Source organism: Gasterosteus aculeatus, chromosome 4, assembly GCF_964276395.1.
Source record: "Gasterosteus aculeatus chromosome 4, fGasAcu3.hap1.1, whole genome shotgun sequence".
NCBI classification, from domain to species: Eukaryota; Metazoa; Chordata; class Actinopteri; order Perciformes; family Gasterosteidae; genus Gasterosteus; species Gasterosteus aculeatus.
The window spans coordinates 6453117-6476336 of record NC_135691.1 but is presented as its reverse complement, the minus strand read 5'-3'; the positions used below and the strand labels follow the sequence as shown (position 1 = coordinate 6476336).

The following is a 23220-nucleotide window of genomic DNA, read 5'->3' as shown; positions in this document are numbered from 1 at the left end:
ATTAGGAAACAAATATATTAAATAACAATGACCATAGAAAATATATATAAAGGTGGATATAATTTTAACGCCCAAAAAGGAAAATGGTTTACTCTAGGGAAAACTTTCCACGCCTTTGACAAAAACAAAAAATGCATCATGACATTTGTATGAAACTATTTGAAATATGACTTGAAATCTCATGAAATTACAATCAGTGAGTTTGATATAATATTAGGGAATCGTGGACTACGATTCAATATGATTTTTAGTTTATCATTATGGTGCGATACAAAGTTAACGTTGTACTGAGTTATACCTGCTTTATTTTGTTATGAAATGCATACATTTTATTAACTAAGAATAACTTTTCTCACTACTATGTGAGATGGGTTCATTTATGGTTTGGGGTTTTGGGCTGTTTGTCTCCATCTATTGGCTTCAAGGAGAAACTCTGTCCAAACCGCTACTGCTTTCTCCCCGTCGTTCTCTCACAACATTTGATATTAATGAACATATTCTCTCATGTTTTATGTAGGAATATATCGTATTTGACGGAAAAGAGGGCTCAACATCGTGGCGTTTTTTATTTTCTGACGTGAACTACCCATGTGTTTCATTGTCCGTCATTGATTTCAATAAAGTTTTATATTTTGAAGCGTCCGCCCTGCAAAACAATCCGACGAGAAACACCCGTTGATTGAACAGGTGTTGCGCAGAATACTGTTCCCCAGCTGATCGGTGCTTCCGCAACGGCCGAAGGGGGCGCTGCCATTTAACAAAGCGAAAACACTTTTTTGACGAGGGAACATATTTTGACATAACACCTGTTCCGGGTTCGGTAATTAATACGTTGCAGGCTAAATTGGCAGTTTTGAACCGTCAAACATGAACACTTGATATTTGTTTTGGTGCCTTTACAATGGAGAGGGTGCCTTGCCTTCGCGTGTCGCAGTGTCACGCGCAGCAGCTCAGGTAATCGGGCATCTAGCTGCTCAAGATAAGCAAGCTAACAGTTAGCATGGGTACCAGATATAGCCTACTGATGGGAACCGAGACCTACGGACTAAAAAAAATGTTGGAGATTTAAAAGTTCAATCTACTTTCTGTGGCTGTCTGCGGTAGTTTGAATAATATTTGATGTTAAGTTATCTTATTTGACGTTTAACCTTTTCATTTTACAGGAGATGTCTACAGTCCACAGGGGCTCTTGATCTGAGTTTGTCTTTACTGAAAGACTCCGATGAGACCGTCCTCTTGCCCATTTCCCCCTCCTGCCTGCCACATCTTGATCTGCTCTCTCTCAGAACATCACTGGCTTCCGATGGTACTTTTGAAATAGTTTGGAGTCAGGTAACTTAGCTGAGCCTCACTGGGACATAATAAGTCTTAGATGGGACTTTGGTGCAGCTTTAAAGGACGTCTATGCATCTCTCCCCCCGTTGTCTGTCCTGTTTTACACCACAGTCTCCTCTGCAGTCAAAGAAAGTGAGGACCGGTGCCAATAAACTGGAGAACGTCCTGCGGGAGTTGTTGGAATCCCGCGGTGAGACGTGGACGGAGGAGCTAAGAGGGGACCTGCCTCGCAGCTTCCAGAGGCACGGAGACCTGCTCCTGCTGGGGGAGCGATGCTTCTCCCTGCCGCTGTGGAAGACGATGGGTACGACGCTGGTCGCAAAGCTCTCGCACACCTTTTTAAGGTGGCAACGCGTGTACAAAGACGTTCGTTGATGACCTTTTAGCTTTTTTTCCTTAGATCAACAGATATGGAGCGCGGTGGCAAGAGGACTGGGGGCCAAGCGGCTGGCAAAGATGAGTCGAATATCCAGAGACGGGTTCAGGTCTCCCGTGGTGACGATGCTGGTAGGAGAACACAGCTGGGTGAAACATGTGGACAACGGGATTAGGTACGTCACCATCCTAAAAACCATCAATTTCAGGGGCTTGAAAAAATGATGACTAAAAGACGTGTCAACGTTTAATTTCTTCACATTTCTTTTCAGTTATGAGTTTGATGTCACGCGATGCATGTTCTCGGCTGGAAACATAACGGAGAAGCTGCGGGTGGCTGGATTTGACTGCAGAGGGGAGACTGTGGTGGATCTGTATGCAGGTGAGATAACAACACAAGTGAAATAATAAAATGCATGTGTTATTTCTAGTAGTTCCGGCTCCAGTATCTTACTTAAATCGGGTGCAGCCCATGTGCTCTTCAGTGGTAATTAAACATAATTTGAATTATTAACAGCTGCATCTTGTGTCAGGTATCGGATACTTCACCCTCCCCTATCTGGTCCACGCGGGGGCCAGTCGCGTTCACGCCTGTGAGTGGAACCCCGACGCTGTTCAAGCTTTACAGAAAAACCTGGAGGCAAACGGGGTTTCTGACCGCTGCACCGTTCACCAGGGAGACAACCGACAAGTAAAGTCTTTCTATATGCATCCCATAGTCCTCATGGGAGTTATAGTTCAATTAGCTTAATATTACTGGGTCACGTCTCTGTGTTGTCTTCAGCTGCGCAAAAGAGGTTCACTCATAATGATACTAGTGACATCAATGAAGTTGTATTACAATAATTACAATAAAACAGCATCATAACAGTGTGTCTATCGCTCTTGTCGTAAATAGCTTTTCATGTGGAAAAATATCTTTATAATACAATGATAGTGTGATATTTGGATACTAAATTCTGTCAAAACATCAACAAATTATGACACATTCATGCATTTTTGACATCGCACTTGTAACCATTCAACAAGGAATATTGATTAGCTTAGTTTCTTTAACTATTTATTAGTTGTAAAAAGGATCATGCATTTCACCCTTTTTCAAATTCAATTTACTACAATTAATAATAGTTAGCTTTGGGAGCGATCATTTATTTAACATTAAATATCTTTTTCGTTTTTTTGCACCTTCTAGCTCCAGCTGTGCGACATCGCCGACCGGGTGAACCTGGGCCTCGTGCCGAGCTCCGAGGACGGCTGGCCCGTCGCCTGTCGCCTGCTGAACAGAACAGCGGGGGGCATTCTGCACCTTCACCAGAACGTGACGTCATCGCCGCCGGGCGCGATCGCCGGCGCCGCCGCCCGCGGGACTTTCGGGAGGAGAGCCGACAGGGAGGCGTGGCGCGCCTGGGCCGACCACGCAGCCGGCCGCATCGCCGCCCTGCTAGAGGAGGTCACGGGCGCCCGCTGGACAACGAACGCGCGGCGCGTAGAAGGCGTGAAGTCGTACGCGCCGCGTGTCCACCACGTAGTGCTGGACTTGGAGTGCAGACCCTCCTGAGCTGAGGAACACAAAGGGACGCCGATTCAACGTCCCGCTGTCTGGAGAGAAAAAACGTTGTTTTTGGAGACGCTTCCAATGAAACAAAAGAACAGCCGGGGTTCTATGGTTATTCCATTCCGTCAGGCGGTGAAATCAACTAATGTCGTGTCTTCATAAGCCTTTTATTTATTCTACAAATGCTGTTTTGTTGTTTTAAGAAACGCCCCGCTTCAGAACCAAGCAAAAATGATCCTATCTGAAAACCGCAGAAAGCTGCCCCACAACCACGGCCTTATCTGTCGGCCACTGGATAACAGAGGTCAGGTTAAAGTGATTTTGCTCAAGGGCATCAGGCCGTTGCGCTCAACTCCCTGAATCGCCCTCCGCTGGCGGTCGGCTGGAATGATAAAGCTGCAGGCTGAGACACGACCACATCAGTGTGCTGGTAATTACAGCAACACCCAGAAATATACAAAACTGCCATCGAGAAATGTGAGCAGGACACATTATATATATATATATATATATATATATGTATATAAACATGCAGTTTAGCTCTGCTTTGCAAACACAGAAAGCAGCCAATTGAACCCGTACTACGTGACCGTCACCTTCTGAGCTGTGCGTGAAGGATTTAAGGAGGAAAAAGAGAGCGAGAGCTCAGAGCTCACATACCTGGGGGTCAGCGACTGGATTCTTAAGCTGCGAAAGGATGTGAATCATGTGATGGCCACTTCGCAGTCAGCAGGTCGGACCCCCGATTTGAGATGGGAGCATTTGGACCCAAATAAGGGATATTTCTTCTGCATGACTAGTGTTCAAACCTTCCACTAGAAAACACCGGAGCCGCTGTGGCTGATCAACATGTTACAAACACCGCCGCTGTTGTTGTTTTCTTTTCCTTTCATCACACGTCTGTATTTGCTGTGAGGGGTTAAGATGTGTCTGCACAACCTGCCAAAGGAACTACTCTCAGCACAGTTGGGTTTCTGAGATCTGCCTTAACCAAAGCAGAAATATCCATGTCCATTCTCTGCCTCTACATGCACGGAGGCACCTGGTTGTGCACATTTAATTAGCTGGGAGTGTTTCTGACATAAACATCATGACTAAAAACAAAGAGACCATATGAATCCATATGAATGAATATCTCGCACTGACCTCTTGCATTCCAGTGAGTGAGACTTTTAAACTCTATATATATATATATAACCCTGGTAAGCATTTTCTTAATCTCCTCAATCACTTTTGCATGCGCCTCTACAACAAATAAATGGCACAATGTTTGCGCGTGCACAACACCTGCGCTGCGCTATTTCCACCGAAGCAATAAACGGTTTGTTGCTTTACTGCTCTTCTCACTCAACTCACTTTTTTTCTTTCTTCATAAATTTAAAGCCCGTCTAACGGTCACGTCCGAGGGGGGGAGAGGGGGGGTAACGTGAGCAAATCAACGGACCGTTTTAGTGGGGAAAAGTCTCCACGTGCGGTGAAGCCTGAAGCCAGAAGTGCACCTGTCGTGGAAAAATGCGCAAACAACGCGCGCTCCTCGGCCAAAAAAACCTTCCCTTATCTTCCGGCGCGCGGGAGCGCACAAAGTCAACACGTTTTGGAGACGGGAGTCCAGAAGAGGGAGAGAAGGAGGAGACGTGTGGAAAGTCCGGCCGAGGAGGAAAAAAGGAGCGAAAGCAGTTTGGCGGATACGCGGACATGTGTTCGCTTTATTAAATGCTCGCAGAGAGACTTTTAACCCGTTTTGTTGTTGTTGTTGTTGTTGTTGTGTTTTCTCTCGGGAATATCTCGGCTGTGGCCCGTAGTGACGCACGCCGTGAAGCCGCAGGGGGGGAAGTGGACTTTTAACAGGTGGGTGCTTTTTGTTTTACATCCCTTGGATCGCGTCGTGAGAATAATCGAGTCCGTGTCAAGCCGAGATGGTTCGGTGCAAACAGCGCGGAGTGAGAGTGGCGCAACGTTTGCGTTAGTTTAATTTTCCACTCGGCACCGTGACGTAAACGTTTTAATCGCGTTTGCAGCTGGATTTTTATTGCACTTCTGTTAAGCCCCCCGCCCCCAACACGCGCATTATTTGTGGATTCTCTGGTTTACATGACGCGTTTCAATGTTTGCTTGTTAAGGAATCACTTCTCCGTGTTATCCCCTGTTTGGGGGCTCGTAAAGGATGACACACAAAGTGGCGCAATGTCATCTGTTGCACACACGCATGCGCCATTTCCTCGGAGAGCGGGTTTCACCTGCACAGGTTCGCCTCGCAGGTATCGTTGCACGTCTTGTGCTCCGGCTCGTTGGCTGCAGGGATCCAAACAATGAGGAAGAGGTTTCAAGCGCAGCTGTGAGAGCGCAGCTGTGAACAGGCACAATTTAATTCAATTTCACTTCGGTCTCCGAGGGGGACATGGTCACTGCTGACAAATTGGGAATAAACAAATATAGTGGAAGTTTCTGAACTCCACCCTAGATGTCTGTATCCTTAGAGGGTGGGAACCCTTCACAGTGGCCAAGTTCATGTTGTTTTGCCTGTCGCTCTCAAAGCAACCCTTCGACCCGGGCAGGCACGAGCTGTCTGTGGGAAGAACATCCTGGTTCCTCTGAGTCATCTATCGTCTTTGGAAGGACTAGGGCGGTGGTTTGATTGCAAAGCCTTGCTGGTTATCTAGTTTCTCCCAGGTAATGTTTCTTATAAGCACGTGAAGGCCAACAGGTAGAGATGAATGTTACTTGCTCATAATTTACATCCCAAAAGCTGTATCTTTGCCATTGAAACATCCTCTCCAGTAGTCAAACAGCGAGGGTCTCATTCCCCATGATTTTGTTTTGTCGTCCACAGGCGATCTCGTCGATGCCCACTGAGCCGGGCCGGTTAGCCTACGCCGAGGGGTTCACGGTAAAAACAGAAAAAAGGCACGATGCTCCAGGCCTCCGACATGATCAACCTGGGCTACCTGTCGGACTCTGAGCGGCAGCTGATCCTGGACGTGCTGCAACGGGACGCGGAGCTGCGGCAGGCCGAGGAGCAGCGTGTGCGGTGAGAATTTACTTTTTCTTTTTTAATATGTTGTACATTAGTATTCTGTCTTTGCGTAGGCGTCGGATATATTACATTATCTATTGTGTTGTTGTTGTTGGTGGAGCCACTCGATCCCTTTTACGCGTCTACACGTAGCGGACTATAGCGACCCAGTTTGCGTTGATTTAGCCAACGGGATTCATTCTTTTCATGTTTGCGTTGTGTGTCTCAGGAGTTTGAAGAGCGAGTTGCTGGATGTGAAGAGGAAAGGGGCCAAGCGCGGCAGCGGGAAGTACAGTGAGCGCAGCTGTGGCCGATGCCTGCAGCCGCTCAGTCGGCTGACCGCTTCCTCCAGCCAGTGTAAGATTTGCAACCACCACGTGTGCAGCAAGTGCCGGACGGTCCTCCCCGAAGGATCCTGGCTGTGCACCGTGTGTGCAAAAGAGTCGTAAGGCATCGCTTTTCATTCTTATTTACACTCTTTTTATCTGCCTCAGATGTGTCAGGAAAATCTGTTTGTCTTTAGGGTTTACAACAAATCTTAAAGCTCCGATATTATATTAATAAAAGGGGCAACATCCCTCACAAATCTAACATAAGAGCACCTGCGACTGAAAACCACTGGCAGCGTGACGAGTAACCATTTTTCCATTTTACAAACACGCACTTTACGTTGGATTCTAGGGATCTAAAGAAACGGACAGGCGACTGGTTCTACGATCAAAGGGTCAACCGTTTCTCCGCGGCGCCCGGCCACGACCTCGTGAGAGCCTCCCTGAAGAGGAGACCTCAGGGTGAGAGCAGGAAGAGGAAGTGGGTATCGGCTGTTCTGCTGGGAATGTAAACAGCTCTCAGCCGGCGCCAAAAAAAAAAAAAAAATCGCCCACAGTCACAGGAATGTGGTCCCGGTTCACAGCAATGATTCAAAAGCTGCAGTAGCATGACAGTGTTTTTTTTTTGTTTTTTTTTCAGGGAACAAGCGCGAGACAACGGGAGAAATACTGTTGAGGAGCACTGAAGTAAACCAAGATCCTCCGGTTCCGGCGCCACGGGTCCGGCAGAGAGATGCGATCACAGTGAACAAAGAGTGCGTCAGCATCAAGAAGTGTTTGGGGGTTTCTCCGGTTTAACAACTACATCACCAACATTCCTTCCGTGTCACATTCACAGTCATTTAAGGAACAATTCGGGATCGATTGCTTCGAGAGAATCGCGCGAATCGAAGGAGGAGGTTTGGTCAAAGTCAACGCGCAGTGACGCCGAGTCTGCAGAAAACGGCGGCGTGTGTAGTAATAAACCAGAGGCCGAGTCTGCCCATCAGACCCCTGAGCATCAGAGGTAAACTCACCTGAAGTTATCCTGAGACATCCAAATTGCTTAAGTCATTTTCAATCGCGGGGAGAAAAGATTGTGGTTAATGTAGTTTTCCTCTAATAAACTGAGGGTAATCATAAAAAATGATTACCCTCAGTTTATTTGTATGAATACGGGTGTGGACTCCTGAGGAGCAAGCAATCCGAAATCATGAACAGAACATTACTTCAATTAAGTTATTTATTCACTTTTTTGGGCTCGGTTGTTAAACCGAAACCCCCACGCATGAATAATTAAATAAATAACGGAAGAGAAGTGCCGTCCGGTTCGTCTTTTTATTGGAAAACCGGTCACACGCAGTTTGCTGGGATCTAAAACCAAATTGGGCTGAGACCAATGCGAACACACACGAGCTGTAGGTGTCCCTAAACAATGATTTGTGTCAACACGCAGGAGGAAAAACCCGTTCATGGTTTCTTCCAGCTCGGCGGCGTCCACTGTTTCCAGTCTGACCGCCGCAGACGCCGAAGACGTCGTCAGTGTTTACAGCGCCGACTTGGAAGCAAACGCCGTAGGTCTCTCCCTCCCACCCCCCCCCCAAGTGACAGCTTTGTGTTTCTGTTATCTAACCATTTTCTTTTCTTTCTTTTTTTGGTCACCGCAGGCCCCGCAAGTAAAACCGCTCAGCTGGAGCCCGGCGATGGACGTCGACCGACTCTTCAAGAAGAGCATCAAGCGAGACACGAAGCCCGCCGGTCAGCACCCGACGTCACCGCGGCGCAGCTTCAGCTTTTTCCTCGTCCAGATGAATCAAATGGGGAAAGACCCGGCGTGCGTATCGCGGCTTAATCGCCGATCTGTTTTGTGACAGAGTCCGTGTCCACTGTGGACCTGCGTGACGGACGTGACGGCCCGGAGGCCTCGATGGGCAGCAGGAGCCGCTCGGTGCCGGGCCTGGACGTTCAGGTTCGAGGATCTCTCTTTTCACAAACGCGATACTTAAAGGGGGTTTTAGTGTAGAGAAAAAGCAACCGATCCGTCTACTAATACATGTTCATGAAAAGGTCGTTTCTCAGCATCCGCAGCGCTGTGATGTTCTTCAGGAGGAGGCTTTTGTAGACGTAGTTATCCAGTAGCAACAGGACAGTCGGGCTTCTTTTCTAAAAGAAAAACGTGTGCAGTGGCTGCGTAAAATGTTGGCCTTTTGAGGCGGTTGGCACGCTATCTTTGCCTCGCCTGTGGTGGTTGGCTTCCTGTTATTTGTTGAAATGTCTCTGGAAAATGGAGGACCTCCTCTGATTGCAGGAGATTACACCGAAGCCTCAACAGCTTTCTCCTTTTTTAAACCGTCTTACGATTCTATTGGGAAGAATTGTTTGTTTCTTTTAATCCCGCATGTCTCACTTCTGACGGTAAAAACCCTACCGTGTGTCTTCTAAATGTTTATGTTGCCCCAGGAAGGAGGAGAGGAGGAGGAAGATATCGACCGCCTGGTTACCTTCCATAAAAGGACAATGGCCTCCAGCTCCTACAGCCTGCACAGCTCAAAGGTAAAGTATTGACATTTCTCACCGCTCTTTTGAAGAGCAGCTCATTATGTCTCCCCCGAATGGAACTAATGTTAGATAATCTGAGCAGAGCATCTATAACCTCAGGATATCCTGAGGTTATAGATGCTCTGCTCATTCTAAGGGTTTCTATAGTTACCAAAGGCCCAGGGGAAAGCATGCCTTTAATAAGCTCAATCTGGGTTCAGAGCCTGACGGAAACGTCCTGATCTTTGCTAACTTGTTAGTCCCTTTCTGTTAACCCCACGGCAATTATTCATTTTCTGCAGAAGCCTTTTCATGTTGTTTCTGCTTTCTTTAACTTGAAACAGGCACCGGAGTCTTTGCTCACTATGCATTCAGTTTTCCGGTGTGTGTGTGTGTGTGTGTGTGTGTGTGTTTCTGCAGAGCACGCTGGGCAGCCTGATGAGCGTTTACAGCGAAGCGGGAGACTTTGACAGCGTGGAAGTGAGCGGAGACCTCGTCTTCTCTCTGAGCTACGAGGAACTCAGCCAGAGCCTCCACGTCTTCATCAAGGAGTGCCGCGGGCTGGCCTACGGCGACGCCTCCAAGCAGCTGTCCCACCCGTAAGTACCGCAAGCGGGCCTCCTGCCCCGAGAGGCGAAGCGTGTAATTCGATGCGCAGCTTTTTCGCAAACTACGGCTTTGTGGCTTTTAAACACACACACACACACACATCTCGCACTCAGTGTTGTTAGCATCTTTTATCAGCGCAGATAAGAAGTCGCTGTGTTTACAGAAGCCTTGACACTTGCATCCCACAGGTGATCATCTGAGCGTCACAGGAAATTGAATGTGAGCCGATATGTTTTAATAGCATTTAGTCAGGAAAGAGGGCGTAATTACGACGAGTCTGTTCCGGGAGAAACACAGCTTGCTCTGTTTTTTTTTTTTTTTTGTGTTTCAGTTATGTGAAATGTTATCTGCTCCCCGACAAATCTCGGCAAAGCAAGCGGAAGACCAGCATCAAGAGAAACACGGTGAACCCCGTCTACGAAGAAACCCTGAAGGTGTTTTATAACGTGCTCTTCTGCAACTGAAGGCTGCTGTTGACCTTTGTCCTGTTGACTTAATGACACTCCCTGATTAGTGACTGCTGCAAATAATGACCACGCCTACAGATGAGCGTGGTGCTGACATGAAAGATTAGAAAAGCTGCTGTCAAATAGACGTTAACAAACGATACCGCAGGAAACCACTTTGGCTGAATTACTGTAGTTTTTCCGATTTTTAAGATGGTTAATGCTACTTCTGATACAACTCATCCCCCCACTGGCAGTACTCCATCGGCCGCACTCAGCTGTTCACTCGCTCCGTCCTGATCTCGGTGTGGCATCACGGCCGCTTCAGCCGCAACGCCTTCCTCGGGGAGGTGGAGGTCGCCCTGGACACCCGCGACCTCGACTCGCCGCACACGGACCGCGTGATCCTCATGGGGAAGGTAGATTTTAGGCGAGCATAGCGGCCTCTGTTATGTTGTCGTTTGGGTTTGTGTCCCTAAATCCAATTTGCGCTTGGGACACAGGCTCCCTCTGCTGGGCCATTGTCGGCGTTCGCTCTGTACAAAGGGGAATTGGTGATCTCCTTGAAGTATGTCACACCTAAAACGGCCAAAACAGAGAAGGTCAAAGGTAAGACTATGACAAAAAAAAAAAAAAAACTGTTTTAAACACTTTGACTACTTTGTAAGAGTGTCCACCTCCTCCACAGGCAAAAAGGCGGCGATGGAGGGAGGTGGAGAACTTCATGTCCTTATTAAAGAGGCAAAGAATCTGATTGCAATGAAACCAGGAGGCACCTCGGACAGCTTTGTGAAAGGGTGAGTGACCAAGTCTGCGGTCTTAAAATCTTGTGCGGCAGTTCCCTTTTCAAGACAGAACCTGTCTGCGCTCATCAGCTACTTGTTCCCGACGAAGGCCAAGACCACAAAGCGGAAGACTCCCGTGGTGAAGAAGAACCTGAACCCCCACTACGGCCACACGTTTGTGTACAAGGATCTGTCTCCGGAGCAGCTGGAGGGGATGTGTCTGGAGCTGACCGTGTGGGACAGAGAGGCCATGTCAAGCAACGAATTTTTGGGCGGAGTTCGTCTCGGCTCCAAAAAAGGTAAAAGATCAATAAATCAAACAAATGATCGTAATGCATTTTAAGTAGCCTTGATGAAAGGGAAATCAATACTCTACCTACCCTCATATTTTTTAAGTGGTTAAATTGCCGCAGCGTTAACACCTATTTTGACATTACAGTTTAAGCACCTTTTTGATGCTTCTGTTTCGGCGAGCAAAAGGAATTCGCCATCATTAATAGTAAAAACACGACTCTGCACTTAATTTCGTACTCATGTGATCGTCCATCCTGCAGGCGCTGTGAACGCAGGGAAAGTGGAAGTGCAAATGGACTCCGTTGGAGAGGAAGTCAGCATGTGGGAGAAGATGATGCAGTACCCGGACTCGTGGGCAGAGGGCTCTCTGCCTCTGCGCTCCACTATGTTGAAGGGCAAATGAGGATGCGCACCAGGGGCCTGCGCCTGTTGTTGTTGTTGTTGTTATTTCGCCGTTTCATCAACCCGCATACGGGTTTGTAAGCAGAGACGCTGCTCACTGGCCTGCTGAAGATCTGCCTCCCTGTATGGGGTTTGCCTTTAGCAGCCCCCCCCCCCCCCCCCCGTTACTGCGGAATGGTGTAACTGTTGGATAAATACGCCAAAAAACATCCCAGCTAAACTTGGATGGATTTTGGGAGCACTTAAACAGTCATTGGATGTTTTTTGAAAAATTCAGACTGTTTGTATTAATGCAGTTAATACATGCACAGAAAAACAAGTCATTCTAAACGTGTGTGTGTGTGATACAGAACTCCTGCTATTCTATTCAACAAGAAACACCATTCTGTAAGCATTTTATTTATATTCCAAGAAAATACTTATTTTAAATGATTAATTGTGTCTTTGCTGATTTCTATGTAGATTTTTAACTCTTATGTGTGATCGGTCGCCTGTAGGTTTCCATTAATGTTCACCCAATAAAAATTGTACTAAAGTCAATAACTTGCTTGATTGTCCAAACCAGCTGGATTTAAAAACACTCAAGAACTTCCACAGTCTGTTGTTGTCATTGAATATCAGATCTACTAATACGCCATGTATCCAACCTCATTTTGGTCTTTGGTTAAACATATATTCATTTTTTTGCATTTTACTTTCTGCGATCTCCGTTTTCTGTATTGAGAGAAAACGGTGCTAAAACTTCAGTGTTAAGTGATTACATTTAAACACGAGAAACAGCCTTCCAGTCCTGTTTTCCCTCCTGATGTCCCCCCGGACCTGGTGTCGGGGTTGTTTGTCCTCCTCTCCTCCTCTTGTGTTCAGTGAACCTGATGAGTTTTATCGCCGTGGCAACCGGAGAAGTTTATTAAATCAGCCGCAGAAGTCCCTCTGGAGCTCGAGTCTCCCTCGCTCCTCTTCGTCCAGCAGGAAGCTATCGATGTAGTAGAACAGCTCATGGGACGCCTGCGGGGTGATGAAGCGCTCTCGGTCCAGCCCGAGCTCGTCCAGCAGCAACATGCTGAAGTGGAATCTGGAGATCTTGAACACTTGTCTGCAGAGAGGTACACGTTACGATGAATATTAAACACTCCTCTCGTACTTCTGCTATATTCACATGCTCTCGGATGCTCGTAGTGACATCAGCATTTTGCAGCCACGGCGATATACACTTCCCTCAGGAGTTGGTGGAGACCATAACGGAGCTCGAAGAAGCGACATGATCGTACTCTGAAGTGCTCTCTCGTTTACATTTATGGTGACATCCAGAAATGGTGAGTGGTAAACTAGTTTTACCTCGGTGATGTCTAATTTCCCAGAGTACCTAAATACACCACAGCCGTGGGATTTGTGTGGCAGAGGAAAGACTGCAAAGATTTTCCAGTCTGGAAAGCGCGAGCAGCGTCCCAGCGTCCGATTACACATCTCCTAAACTAGTCCCTACACGCTTGAGTTTGTCCAAATGTGGACTTTAAAAGAATCATGAGAACCGAAGCCAGGTGTTTACTCCTGATGTTCTGTCAGTCTCATCAAAATCCCATTACTGCTACCCTGGAATTCTTCAGGTGGATTTCTTCCACACAGGATCCCTTTTTGGGAGGGGAAACAGCCCCTCACTCTTAAACAGGATGCGACTTACATAAGAAAACACACACACACACACACACAGGATGAACCATCAAACTGAATAACAAGGTGAGATGTGTAACTCTTACCTCAGCCCTTGGATGGCTTCGGAGCTGAGCAGACCTTCTTTAATGCGTCCCGTCTCTCCGGGTGGGGAGCCCCAGAGCTCGATGACGGTGACACGTCGCAGATCTAATCCGCAGTCGGATTTCTGGTTTGGGGGGAGGGGGGGAAAGAAATGAACAGATTTTGACGTCCTTGTTTATTCTTATCATGTCTGAGAGGACGTTTGATGTGAAGTCCCCAGCGGCAAAACACCTCTCCTCACTTGAATCATGGTGTTCTGCAGCTGATAGTCCGGGTCAGATATGTTGGGCGCAGACACGATCAGCAGCCTCCTCTTTTCATAGAACTGATTCAGGAGATCGGAAAGCGTCCTCACGTCTGATTTAATCTCCATTGCTACAAACGCACAAAAGCCGCAGGTGCACCTTTGTATCAACACCTCACGCGTGTACAATGTTGCATTCTCGTGCATCATTGAGATTTTTCGTGCAGACTCACGAACACACTCGACGAGGCTTCCTTCCCAGCTGCGGTCGAACTGGCAGACGCGACTGGACGGGCCCCTTCGCTCATATCCCCTTTCGCAGTGGTGTTCGCATGTGGCGCCGTAGTTATTCCCGTCAGAGGAGCAGGTGAGGAAGCCGCGCTGAGGCGCGGCCAGCACCGGGCACCTTCTCACTGGAAGGAGGACACGATGCAAATCCGCAATCCAGCGCGTGGTTCCACGTTTTACTGCTGGAGTGTCGATGTGCATTCAAAGCAGGTCGGGGTCATAGGTCAACTCACCCTCGACGCGTACGATAAACTTGCAGGCCGCTCTGTTCCTGGCTTGATCGTACACTTTGTATTGTATGATGCTCGCTCCCTCTTCAAAGTCGGTGCCTGGCTCCTGGCCCACCAATATCACACTGTTAGGAAAGAATGCGGAAGAGGCTGGTTGCTCAATTGCGTTACAAGGAAAAGGGGAAACGAAGGAGAAGGAGCTAAATACTTGAGTGATTTATCCGCGGTGTCTGTAGCAGTGGGCGGATTCCAGGTCACCGTAGCAGTGAGTTTTCCAGGCTCAGCGGCCTTAAGTCGGGATGGAGGACACTTGATCTTTGGCGGATCGGTATCTGAAATAAGCAAAAGATTTTGCAGGCAGGATGTCGTCTTACCGTCGCACTCGTGCAGAGCAGAATGTGAAAACCGAAGGACCAAAAACCAGAGGAGCAGGAAATTAAAAACTAGACAGCGATACAGCTGCTTGACTCCAAGACGTACCCGCTAGTTGAGAGACCAGCGGAGGCTTTGGAGTTCAAACAGCTGCTTGGACTTTTGATCCGTACCTTCACACTCCGGCTGTGCGTCGCTCCAGGAGCCGCTGCGCTGGCAGGTGCGTGAGTGTTGCCCCGCGATGCGATAGCCGGGGTCACAGGTGAAGTCGCACCTGGAGTCCACCACGAAGCCTTGGGTGCAGGTGTACCTGCCGTGTGGAATGAGTTGCAGCAGATGGCAACGCACCTCTGTAATGACATCGCCACAAACACAGGCAGTGTGTTGAGGGAAAAGGTCGAAAACTGACATATCATCCAGATGCAGTTTATCTTAAATGATGAGGTTGGTGAAAGACCAAAACCAGCAATGTTTTAGTTTGTGTGTCAGATTTTATAGTCTCTAGATCTTTAAAAAAGGTCACGAATTGAATGAATGCATTGTAGATGTTACCAAATGTTCTTAGTAAACCATTTAATAGTGTCTTGTCGTTTGTCACTGCTTCATTAATGCACATATTTGCACTGTTTAGATTTCGTGCAACGGTGCGTTTTAAACGCGGGAAAAGATTATTATCGCCACATGGTGAAAAGAATATTAAAGCCTCAGCTTCCACATACTGCGGCAGTAAGCGGTGCCGGACCAGCGCCTGTTGGCGAGGCACTGGATTGAGGTCCTCCCCAGCAGCCGGTACCCTCGGTCGCAGCTCATCTCGCAGCGGGTGCCCAGCGTGCTCCTGAAGGCCGGGCCTCGGGGGGAGCGGCAGGTCACCTCTCCATTGGTCAGACCCGGAGAATGGCACCAGTTTGGGTCTGCGTTTGAAGAGTAACACCTGAACATGTGTGTCCCGTATACTCGGACATCTGATACTAGACAGCAGAACTGTTCATCCGGTGTTATGCATTGCCGTATATTCTTTGTTTTTTCCATACGCACGTTGGTAGTCCAGCTGAGGGCCGTAGTCTTCTTCTACAAAGTCATCGTATTGGTCGTACTCTGTGGTCCCAGAGCCGGCTGAAAAAAATAAATAAATCACCAGACAAACAACTGACACATCTCACACGACCACGTCTCACCCCGCACAATCGCTCTCCCATAACTTATTTACAGAAGCTCCCTGACATTCCAGTCCATTGACAGCTTGCAGCGATGTTATAACAGGAACCCTGGAGTCGGGTCAGAATCCTCTAGCGTAAAGTTTATGTTTCCCACAGGAATCAACTCGAGGATGTGAAATCATTTCCGACTGCGTCTTCTAGTGTTTTCTGGCCTTTTAGATGGACAAGAACGTTCACCGCAAGTTCGAAGGCACCAAATGTCCTCATTACTCACTTGGAGATTTTCCCTCTTACTCATCTCTTCTCATGTAATGAGCAGAAGGCTCAGAGATGCCAGCTGGTTGCTGTGGTTTCTTTCTAAGCCTTTTCACTGCTATCCTCCTCCGTTAGGAGTTGTGGTTCGGGCTCAAAGGACTCCATGTTTGGAGCTGAGTGCCAAACTTTCCAGGCAGTCAACCTCCACCCCCATCTCGAGTCAGCTGCCTCCCTTGCTGCTGCTCCACTCGTCTGCTTTTTTTTCTGGCCCTCGGAACCAACATGGTTTGCTTTCAACACAGATTTTAATAATAATGACGCATCACATAAGCTTCCCCCCCCCGTCGGTGCTTTGGAAGCCGCTTCAGAATATTCAAGCAATGTGGTGATTAAAACCTTTCGTCAGCGTTTTTTCTCATGAGCCCGATGTTCCACTCGGTAACACTTCCCCGAACTAATGTTTCCCGAATCCCCCTCACAGAGAGGGAGTCACAGAGGAAATAACAAGTGAGGCTCATTGCGAGGCTCAAATGTAGAGAGGCATTACTAAAGGGAACGTGCACTAGCATGCATGGCAGTTAAAAGTCAGTATATTAAGTTACATTCAGGCAGAACTACTGCGGTGCTAAAAGCAAATAGGCACATTTAACTGTAATCTCAAAAAGGTCAAAAATAGCAGCCCCACGAAGCCAATGTTTCAAATGTTTCACTTAAAGTGAGTTCTGGTACTGATGCATGAGTATTTAGGTCATGCACTTCTCACAGTACCGACTTCACACGGGCGTGCATGCTGAAAGCAGAGTGAGTGCACGAGGCAGGAATGAGTCACACCACAGATAAGCTGTGCAGTTTGACAAATGTCACCTGTTTGAGATACAAAGGCGTCATTTATCTCTAATGACAAAGGAGACCAGCATCCTTTCAATCTCTCTGCATTACCACCTGAGCATCTGGGTGGATCTCAGGTCATGCTATTACCTCTGCAGGATTAAATAGAGGCTTCTGCACACTCGGCCCAGAGGGAGGACTCCTCAGTAATTAAGCGGTGGTGGTTGATGCCGAGCTGTAATTAAACGGCTTGGTCAGCAAAGCAGAGGCATGTAGATCAACTACGAGCTCAATAAATTAATAAAAGTTTGTTTTAACTGGATCGTGCTCATTCTTGAAGGATGCATTCACCCACTGGCCTTCAAAATCCAGCACATCTGCATTTAATACAGTTGTTATTACTGTTGAGAAGAAAGCATTCCCCTACTGCAGAGCTTTTTATGTTGGAGTGACCTTATGCAGCAGGCATGATGAGATTTTTTTATTTTTAAGAGTAATAAATAATAAAATGATACTTTGACTCAAGACAGTTTATGTGCGTGTGTTTGCACTTACCTGTGAAGTATAAAACGAACAGAGCCACGAAGACGTTGACAATCATGTTGAAACTTCTGTGGGGGGGAAAAAAGCTTTTTTTGGCGCAGCTTCGTTCAGATTGCAAAGTCAATCCGAAAAGTACGAAGTTATAACGCACAGAAAGTTTGCAGTTGGTTGACAAAAGAACGTAAAAAGAGAAAAAGTTTGAATCATCCCGCTGAGGACAATGTGCGCTCCACTCGTACCAGAGTCTCCGCAGTCTTTGAAAAGGATCCTTCTGGTTCACCGTCAAAGTCAAACACCACTTGGTGGCGCTGTTGGATCTTCTGTGTTGATGTTTTTCCTCTTTATGTTGCGTTAAATACGATATTTGAGGCTCGTCATTGAACCTTGCCCCTCCCACGTCGCAGAAAGTGAAGGTTTGTTCAAGGAAACGGGGGGGGGATATAGATATAAGTTGATATTCCGAAGAATCGTTGCACGAAAATACTTTTCGTTTTAGCAGTAGTTTAAAAAAAGTATATTTAAAGGGCTTTAGAGACATACAAATATTCCGACAAATTACATAATAGATCTCGCAAATATGATGTAATATGTAATAGATATAATGTCCGTATACAATATTTGAAATAGAAGTTTCAAGGTCTAATGTGTTCTAAAATTGTTGGCCAAAATATAAATACAAGGAAATGTTATGAGGGCCGTGTTATGTTAATGTTATTTACCTAACTTGTTGATTTAATTTAGCGGATTCGACGTGTCACGTCCCACAGGAATAATGTGGAATTATGTGATGAAGCCAGACAGGAAGTAACGCGACTCCCTTCACAATAAAGCCATTTATGCAGAATTGAGTTTGAAAAACTTAGGTAGTAACAGTGACTCCGAAAAAGAATGTACGATACTTTTAATCTACCAGAAATTGTGAACCGTGAAATGAATACCACTAGAATGCCTAATACTTGCGCTTGATGTCAAAATTGTGAGAGAAAATCAAATTATCGAAAAATTAAGAAGTGGTACTATAGAGCAAGTTCTTTATCTCATAAAATCATAATTTTAAACCAAAATAATTGATGTATTAAGCTGAATTGACAAGATCGTGAGTCTGAATATTTCACCCTTTTTAATAAAAAAAAGAATGAGATGCTAATTTCAATGTAGCATTGTCATCATTTTGATTCAGCATGTTTACGTCCAGTCAAGCTGTAAATGAGCATTAAATAAGCCAGTTTTACAAAGAAAATCTCACTAGATATGAATCCTTAAACATATTGTGTGTTTACAATAATGGAAGCATTTTGATCTATTTATTTATTTTTTAAGGGGATACGTTGCCGTTTTATTCTGAAAGTTGCCCTTGATGCCGGCCGGTAACATAAATGTCCCAGCTGACTTGACTGGATCGTCAGAAGCTGTTTTTTGTTTTTTTGATGAAAGTGAATCTGGGTTGGTGACGACACTTCCCCCTCTCTCTTCCCGGATTTGATCCCGAAGTTTTTTTTTCTCTCCTCCTTCCAGGGCGGCGTAAACTCAACTTTTCTCTCTCTTTATTTTTTCGACTTTAAAGTAAAAAAAAAAAAACCCAAACATGTCGCCGCCGTCCCGACGGCTTCAGACGAAGCCGGTGATCACCTGCCTGAAGACTTTCCTCATCTCCTACAGCCTCATTTTCTGGGTGAGCTTGCGTGTCGCGGAGCCTCCGTGGGGGCACAACGAGCTAAAGCAGCAACAATGAGCTAACGACGGCTCGATTAATCGATCGCCGTGGAATACGAGGGCGGCTGATCGTGCACTTTATTTTCCGGCTAAATCGCTTCCTGTGAGGAGTTAATGATCGGGTGGAAACAAACACGTATTGTCGCAATTCGCTGGTATTTAATCGTTTCAGTCCATAAACAGTGTGTGTAAATGTGCAACCAATGTTTAAATTTAAAGCTTCATTTACTGATGGTTTGGGTTTGTATCATTGGCGTTGATGCGTTTAATTATTCTCCGTCTGTTTAATTGTATGCGTTCATCTAGGAAAAACTTTTTTATTTTTATTGTTGATGTTAACTGTTTCCTGCCTGTAGGTCAATGTGAGTTTATTTTGGAAGTTTTCATACACAACTGATACCAGCTGCAGTAATGGGCACTAACTTCAAATGACAACCAACAATCTAAATCCAAAATGTGTTCAGGCTCATTGTCATAAAAAACAAAGAAAACGCGTCCATCGTCATACTGGAGAAGACAAGAAGACGTTTTGGTGTTTTTGTCACTTCAGTTCATCGAATCATTTTGTTATTCTTTATAAACCAAATAATTGAGCTGGACAATAACCGTCGGAATAATTTCTCATGATGTAATTACACGTAAGGAAAAAGAACAGACACGTCCCCCCTCTCCCTCCCTCCCTCCCTTCATCTTTGTCCTGAGTAAACAGCTCAGGACAAATCTCTGGCTGCTGCTGCTGACATGTATATTCAGCTCGGGGCTTTTATCTGGCACTTTATTGCTCCTGGCTGGTGGAGCTGATGCCTCCCCCTTTAGCTAATGACCCGCGTGTGCAGTCCGAGGCGCTGAGATGATAAAGATAAAAGCCCAGATGCCAGTTGCGTGACCCGGGTGTGTGTGGTCGGGTCAAATTATGTAAATGCATAATCTGCCTCATCGGAGTCCAGATACAACGCTGGGTTATCCAATATATCAGAGGTTGTATTTGCCCCCCCCCCCCCTACACCTTTTTAAGGTAGTGAGAGGATTAGGTTTCAATTTCAATCTGACAAATAGTTTGTGGATTTATTTTTTATCTGATTGTTTTGTGTGTAAAATGTCTGAATACTGTGAGAAGGACAACTAGAAGTTCCCAGAACCCCCAAATACGTGTTTTTTTTTATTACTATTTTTCCTGACCGAAACCCAAAGATATAAGATTTATTCTCGTATACAACAAAGGAGCCACAACGACCTAATCTTTTAACACCTGCCCCCCCCCTCCCTCTTGTCGCCTCCAGTTCACGGGAGTGATCCTGCTGGCCGTCGGCGTGTGGGGGAAGGTGAGCCTGGAGGCCTACTTCTCTCTGGCCTCCGAGGAGAGCACCAACGCGCCGTACGTCCTCATCGGCACCGGAGCCATCATCGTTATCTTCGGACTGTTCGGGTGCTTCGCCACGTGCCGCGGCAGCCCCTGGATGCTCAAACTGGTCAGCGGAGCTGCAGCCCGCCCCCCCCAAAAAAAATGTTCCCCTTTTTTTAGACGTGACCTTGTTTTTGGCTGATTGTTTCCGTGTGCGTTGCTCCTCCAGTATGCCATGTTTCTGACCCTGGTGTTCCTGGCGGAGCTCGTGGCCGGTGTCTCAGGTTTTATCTTCAGACATGAGGTCAATAAACCGTATTATTTACACTTATTATCATCCCTTTCTGCAAGGATGACATCAGCTCTATAAAACGTATAATCTTTGTTTTTCCAGATCAAGGCCAAGTTAGGCTTCGCCTACGAGAACGCTGTGTCCAACTACAACGGCACCGAGGCCGGCGGCAGCAGCGCCGCAGTGGACAGCATCCAGAGAACCGTAAGCGTGCTGCTCTTATCCGACTGTGCTGTTTATATAAGAACCAATGTGATTCAAAAACATTTTTGACCCATTTTGCTGTACCGCTCAGAGAGATTTATTTGCAATACTTTAATCGTTGTATTTATTTCCATGTAGTTGCTGTGCTGCGGGGTGAACAATTACACTGACTGGAGCGGCACAAAATACTTCATAGACAACGGCATCCCTGTCAGCTGCTGTAAATCCAGCTCCAACTGCTCACCGGAGACCCTGAAAGACGTCGAAAAGGCTGCGACGGAGGTGTACACAGTGGTGAGTGCACTGCCTTCACCCCGCAGCAACGACCAAATACATCTGCCGATATGGTGTTAGTTGCTTTTACGCTGTATAATTGTGTATTCCTGCTGTAGGGCTGCTTCGCTCGGGTGACACGCGTGATGGAGTCCAACCTGGGAATCATCGCGGGCATCTCTTTTGGCATTGCGTTCTTCCAGGTACATCACGCGTTCTTGCAGATGCTCGGCCTCAAAATAACTGTGACACCGTCAGAAAGTCTGAGTCTCGTCGGGCAAAACATCCGGGCGGATAACTCTGCAACGTCTGTTGACCTTTTGGCTGCCACATTATGCAGGGACGGTAATGTTTATGCACGTGCACCGTCTCGGTTAAATAAACCAATAAGTAAATAAAATAACAAAGCAGTCAGGAAATCAGACACACTTTTTAATGAATTCTGGTCTTAGGGGGAAGTTTACAACCTTTGCTTTTGAGAAATGGTTTAAGCGACATAGTCTTGTGTACGTTTATTCATAGCCTGTCTACGCACTAATGCAGTGGCGCTATATATATGTGTGTGTGTGTATGTGTATATATATATATATATATATATACATACATACACCGCTGTGTCCGCAGGACGCTGCAGTTCAGTGCGTTTTGTTTGTTTGTTTGTTTGTTTGTTTGTAGTCTCCCTTCAAATCAGTTTGTGGTGCTCAGAAATGGTGTTTTGATTCTTGTGTACTTTGTGTAATGTGTTTCCTCTCAGCTCATTGGGATATTCCTGTCCTGCTGTCTGTCTCGATACATAACCAACAACCAGTATGAGATGGTCTAACATGGACAGGTGAGACAGGTGAGACTTGTTATCGGCAAAGCTGTTAAATATTGAGGGAGCGAACGGTTCCAATTCAGGAGGCTAAATCGCGTCGAATCACAATTTGTAATCTTTTTATTGAAGGACCCGATGTTCAAATACAAATGACGTACCGGCGTCCAACAACCCGTCTGACGTGTTTTCGTTGTCTTCGCAGGTCTCCGATGGGCAGCTCCTCGTGCAAATCGAGTTGAAAGAATCTCCTGTTATTTTACTATTGTGTGTCTGTGTGTTAGTTGGTGTTATTTTAGAAAGGGAAAAACACTCACAGCTTTTTCTTTTATTCGCCAATGCCAAATGAGCAGACGGGGGGGGGGTTGAAAGGAAGCCCGCAACGGCATGCTATCCGCAGTGTAGTTTGAAATTAAGGGACCTGGACATTTTGGTCATCATTTGTTACTCCTGAGATTTAAATATGGATTTCTATTAGTTACTTAATTTCCGTTAATCGTCCATTGTTTCATTTGTTGTATCTTTGTATCATGCAGCTGCCTTATTTTGTAATTCTGCTTTTAAAAGAAGGAAAGTCCGTAGACCATAATGTTAAACGTCTCTGCAACACTAAGTGAACTTGTGCGTATACGTGTGAAGCCAAAATAAGCCTGAGAGGTGGACAAAGAGGTCCCCGACCTGTGAATGAGCCGTGCTGCCTACGTAGCCCAGTCCTGTGTGTCGGCTACGTTTGCCAGCCGACTTCATATCCCATTCTGCAGTGTTAAAATTGTTTATTCTTTTGTGGATGCATGTGGAATACTTTAGAAAAAAACAAATAAAGATTAAATTTAGCATCTTTAACGTTGTGTGTGCTCGGTGCTCGGGAAGCGTCCCACGGAAGTCTGCCACTAAAGTTCTTTTTTTAACGTGACTTCAACATTTAAGGGTATGACATTGATGGCTGGTTGTGATGCATCTGTGCAGTTTGTCAATGTTAGTATTATTTCATTATAATTGTTTTAATACTGAAAATGTGAAAATGTATTCCCTGTTTAATTCACTCAATTCTAAGTCATTTTTGATAATGCAGACTTTTAAAATATATTATTATCCAGAGATGTCAAGCAGATTTCACATACTCATGAGTATTATTCTTTTTAATATATATAAATATTTTTTATATATATAATCACACATACACCAGATGCTATAGCTTGAGAAACGGGACTGAAATGAGCAAGAAGCCCAAAGTCATTTTTGACAAATTACAT

General features: G+C 46.1%; 4 protein-coding genes across 8 annotated transcripts; 3 read left to right on the top strand and 1 right to left on the bottom strand.

The window, feature by feature from the left end:
• The first annotated feature begins 715 nt into the window (after positions 1-715).
• On the top strand, positions 716-4613 carry tyw2 (tRNA wybutosine-synthesizing protein 2). Of its 4 annotated transcripts, none has more exons than XM_078100654.1 (7): positions 716-954; positions 1164-1332; positions 1459-1639; positions 1736-1886; positions 1983-2092; positions 2244-2401; positions 2903-4613. In XM_078100654.1, exons 1-7 carry the CDS (start codon positions 902-904, stop codon positions 3266-3268), a joined length of 1188 nt encoding a protein of 395 aa, XP_077956780.1. In that variant the 5' UTR covers positions 716-901; the 3' UTR covers positions 3269-4613. The 4 variants fall into 4 exon arrangements, with proteins under 4 accessions (XP_077956780.1, XP_040030413.2, XP_077956782.1 ...); XM_040174479.2 differs by having other exon boundaries at positions 765-954; positions 1447-1639; XM_078100656.1 differs by having other exon boundaries at positions 814-954; positions 1164-1306.
• On the top strand, positions 4551-12200 carry sytl4 (synaptotagmin-like 4). 2 transcript variants are annotated; one of them, XM_040174469.2, is made up of 17 exons: positions 4551-5113; positions 6096-6293; positions 6508-6723; positions 6960-7069; positions 7248-7362; positions 7446-7613; positions 8043-8160; positions 8254-8344; positions 8461-8555; positions 9047-9139; positions 9545-9723; positions 10065-10167; positions 10437-10598; positions 10683-10788; positions 10868-10976; positions 11055-11263; positions 11519-12200. In XM_040174469.2, the coding sequence occupies exons 2-17, from the start codon at positions 6175-6177 to the stop codon at positions 11659-11661; spliced, it is 2136 nt and encodes a 711-aa protein (XP_040030403.2). In that variant the 5' UTR covers positions 4551-5113; positions 6096-6174; the 3' UTR covers positions 11662-12200. The 2 variants fall into 2 exon arrangements, with proteins under 2 accessions (XP_040030403.2, XP_040030406.2); XM_040174472.2 differs by having other exon boundaries at positions 4870-5969.
• On the bottom strand, positions 12044-17652 carry srpx2 (sushi-repeat containing protein X-linked 2). Its single transcript, XM_040174475.2, has 10 exons — positions 17342-17652; positions 15582-15659; positions 15266-15457; positions 14720-14896; positions 14383-14506; positions 14178-14299; positions 13890-14069; positions 13654-13787; positions 13415-13536; positions 12044-12753 (listed from the first exon to the last, which is right to left on the bottom strand). Exons 1-10 carry the CDS (start codon positions 17385-17387, stop codon positions 12573-12575), a joined length of 1356 nt encoding a protein of 451 aa, XP_040030409.1. The 5' UTR covers positions 17388-17652; the 3' UTR covers positions 12044-12572.
• Positions 17653-17729: 77 nt separating this feature from the next.
• tspan6 (tetraspanin 6) lies at positions 17730-22810 on the top strand. Its single transcript, XM_078100657.1, has 7 exons — positions 17730-19001; positions 20323-20511; positions 20614-20688; positions 20779-20880; positions 21019-21174; positions 21273-21356; positions 21908-22810. Exons 1-7 carry the CDS (start codon positions 18915-18917, stop codon positions 21974-21976), a joined length of 762 nt encoding a protein of 253 aa, XP_077956783.1. The 5' UTR covers positions 17730-18914; the 3' UTR covers positions 21977-22810.
• Positions 22811-23220: the final 410 nt, after the last annotated feature.